The sequence below is a fragment of the Octopus bimaculoides genome, chromosome 23, assembly GCF_001194135.2.
Source record: "Octopus bimaculoides isolate UCB-OBI-ISO-001 chromosome 23, ASM119413v2, whole genome shotgun sequence".
Lineage (NCBI taxonomy): Eukaryota > Metazoa > Mollusca > Cephalopoda > Octopoda > Octopodidae > Octopus > Octopus bimaculoides.
Genome location: NC_069003.1, coordinates 5880964 through 5884427, shown reverse-complemented (window position 1 = coordinate 5884427; position 3464 = coordinate 5880964). Strand labels below are relative to the sequence as shown.

At 37.6% G+C, this 3464-nt stretch overlaps 1 protein-coding gene across 1 annotated transcript in view; it reads right to left on the bottom strand.

Moving 5' to 3' along the window:
• LOC106871344 (WD repeat-containing protein 13-like) overlaps positions 1 to 3464 on the bottom strand; it is a 198006-nt gene that overhangs the window by 8696 nt on the left and 185846 nt on the right. The window contains exons 9-10 of the mRNA XM_052976142.1: positions 1448 to 1588; positions 803 to 969 (exon numbers count right to left, since the gene is read on the bottom strand). Of these exons, the coding sequence (XP_052832102.1) occupies positions 803 to 969; positions 1448 to 1588 (308 nt within the window). The remainder of the gene's footprint in view (positions 1 to 802; positions 970 to 1447; positions 1589 to 3464) is intronic.

Sequence of the window (3464 nt, the reverse complement as noted above, 5' to 3'; positions counted from 1 at the left end):
CATCCCATGCGGATAGGAAAGCCTTCTCTTTTATGTCGAGGGCTTATATGCCCCCTTATTAGACTATTTTCCTTAGTCATTGCACGGTGATCGCCATAATCTTTAAGCTTCTATAAAAATACCATTATTATTATTATTTACAGGATTGCAAAACATGGTGCCATATAAAAACCATTCGCACCAAAAGCATATATATATATATATATATATATATATATAGGTGCAAGAGTGGTTGTTTAGTAAGTAGCTTGCTTACCAACCACGTGGTTCTGGGTTCAGTCCCACTGCATGGCACTTTGGGCAAGTGTCTTCTACTATAGCCTCAGGCCGACCAAAGATTTGTGTGTGACTTTGGTAGATGGAAACTGAAAGAAGCCTGTTGTGTGTGTATATATATGTTTGTGTGTGTGTGTATATGTTTGTGTGTCTATGTTTGTCCCCCCTACCATCGCTTGACAAACGATGCTGGTGTGTTTATGTCCCCGTAACTTAGTGGTTCCGCAAAAGAAATCGATAGAATAAGTCCTGGGATCGATTTGTCCAACCAAAAGCGGTGCTCCAGCACAGACGCAGTCAAGATGACTGAAACAACTAAAAGAATACACACAGACACACAAAGAAATGACAATAGGGTCTGAAAGCGATTTGGCTGTTATTTCTGGCAAGATGACTGACCATGTAGCAATTGTGCTCATTAACTTGTATATGCATGTATGTATAGAAGATAGAGGATAAGATCTTCTTGCTTGTAGCTGTTGTATTTTCTGGTGTGTTACGTTTTGTTATTATTTGCAAAGGATACAACAAACATGTTATTGTTTAACGGCTGGAAATGGCAACAGAGCAGCTCAGCCCCACTGCCGTCTTCAATGACACGGATGCAGCTGCCCGCTGCCACATCCCACAAACGAGCAGTACCATCCAAGGAAACGGAGAGGATGATGTCATTTGATGAGGACCAAGAAAAATCTGTTAGGGAAAATAAAACAAAAAAAAAATATGATGGAAACAGGAAAGAAAATTCCTTTACTTCTACAAAAACAAATCCAAATTCTTCAGCTCTTTATGTTACCATTATTTCTCTTGAAAGACACCACCTTTCTTTCAATTAGTTTTGAAAATAATGAAGAATTTAGTGAAATAACTTTGTCATTATGAAATAGGTATTTGGACCATAAATTAACATGAAATTTTGATGGAAGGATTAAATTGAGATCATTTTAACCCATTTGCTTCCATATTTCTTTCAATAAGTTTTGAAAATACAGAAGAATTTATTAAAATTACTTTTTCATTATTAAGCTGGTGATTGGAACATAAATTAACACAACATTTTCATGGAAGGTATTAATTTAGAATACGTTTAAACACAAATTTTCTATGATAGAATCAAACAAGGTTAGTATGAGAAGGATCAAATGATAATGAATATAAAATGAAAACTTACCTGTTATCCCACTGCCGTGACCCCGTAACATGCAAATGACTGTTGCTGGAGGTGGTATGAGTTGGCAGATGGATAGAGTACCGTCTGTGGATGAACATGCTACCCTCGATTTATCATCATTGGCAAATTTGACACTGGTAACTGCAAAAGACAGACAGACATTGAGTTAGGGCTGTGTGCTTACAGACTTTGCTTTTCAACCACAGGGTTTTCAGTTCAGTCCCTCTGCATGGCACCTTATTCAAGGTGCTGTTATCTGTTCGGTGGGATATGAAAGGTTTAAAAGTTCAACTTTTAAACCCAAACCAAATGATATCAAAGGAGATCTACTGTGAGCAGCTTAAGTCAGCAAGAGAAGAAAAACAACCACCTTTGGTTTCAAGACGAAAGGCGTTCTTCCATCAGGATAATGCTCAGCCACATGCAGCGAGGATGACCATTCCAAAGACTGGAACAGTTTCAATGGGAAACAGTGCCCCACCCACCATATTCACTGGATATTGCCCCATCTGATTATCATTTATTCTGCAGTCTTTGAAATCATTTGGACAGATAAAATATGAATTCTTTAGACAAGATCAGAACAGTTCTGGAGGAGTATTTTTCGACACGGATAAGTGAATTTTGGAAGAGGAGCCTTGCAAGTCTACCAGACAGAATGGAAGAGCATTGTAGAAAATGAAGGGGAGTATATTTTAGATTAAAAAAGAACTTCATCTTAATTTTTTTAAATGATAGAAGTATAAAAAAAAACCTGCATTATTTATGGGATGACCCAGTAAAAATGTATGCCTGTAGTTTGATATCTTAACACATGACTGTTTCTCCACTCAGTAACCAATGAGTCAAAGCTTCTTCCTTCTCACATAACCTCAACATGAGCAACAAATGGAGCTCGGTCAGAAGACAGTACTAAACATACAACTTACCACCACTCCTTAACTCATGCAGCTGCACACTCCTGCCCCGACCCATACAGCTTCTGTCTTCCGTGAGGTAGCTTGTATGTTAGCCACATCACTTGAAATGCTAGAAATAGCAGCAAATTCTCCATCAATTCAATGGGAAATGACTCTGGAGGAAGCAATTGCAACAAATTCTCCAAAACAAGTCAGAGATCTGTTTGCAGATTTTCCCATTCAGGGTCAGTTGTTCAAAACCTACACACACACACACACATCTACTATAGAGTTTCTGTCAACCAAATTCACTTACAACTCCACAAAGCATTTGTTGGTCTGGGGCTATATAGTAAGAGACATTTGTCCTAGATGCTGTGTTGTAGGACTGAACCTGAAGCCATGTGCTTGCAAAGAGAGCTTCTTAACCACACAACCATGCCTGGGTAACAATTTTTGTAACAGTTGCAGTAGTAAATAGGGTCAAACATTGGGAACCAAGACTAAAGAATAAAAAAAATTAAAACTAAAAAACAGGCATGGCACCTTGAGCAAGTGTCTTCTCTAACCTCAAGCAGACCAAAACCTTGTGAGTGGATATGGTAGATGGAAACTGAATGAAGCCCATCATATGTATGTGTGTGTTTGTTCCTCATCACCACTTGACAAACCGGTGTTGGTGTGTTTACGTCCCTGTAACTTAGCACTTCAGCAAAGGAGACTGATAGAATAAGTACCAGCCTTTAAAAAGATTATTTGATTAAAAATTCTTCAAGTCAGTGCCCTAGCATGGGCAAAGTCTCACAACTGATAAAACAAACAAACTGAAGGGACCTTTATTGTTTTCATAAGGAAATTGTTTTGTGAAAGAAAGAGAAGAGAAAAAATGATGAAGTTCTTATCAAAAATATTTCCTAAACAATCATCCATATGTCATTAAAGAATGAAAACAACTTTGTTGTTACACACACACACACACACACACACACACATATTTACATACACACACACATATATACATACACACACACACACATATATACATACACACACACACACATATATACATACACACACACACATATATACATACACACACACACACACATATATACATA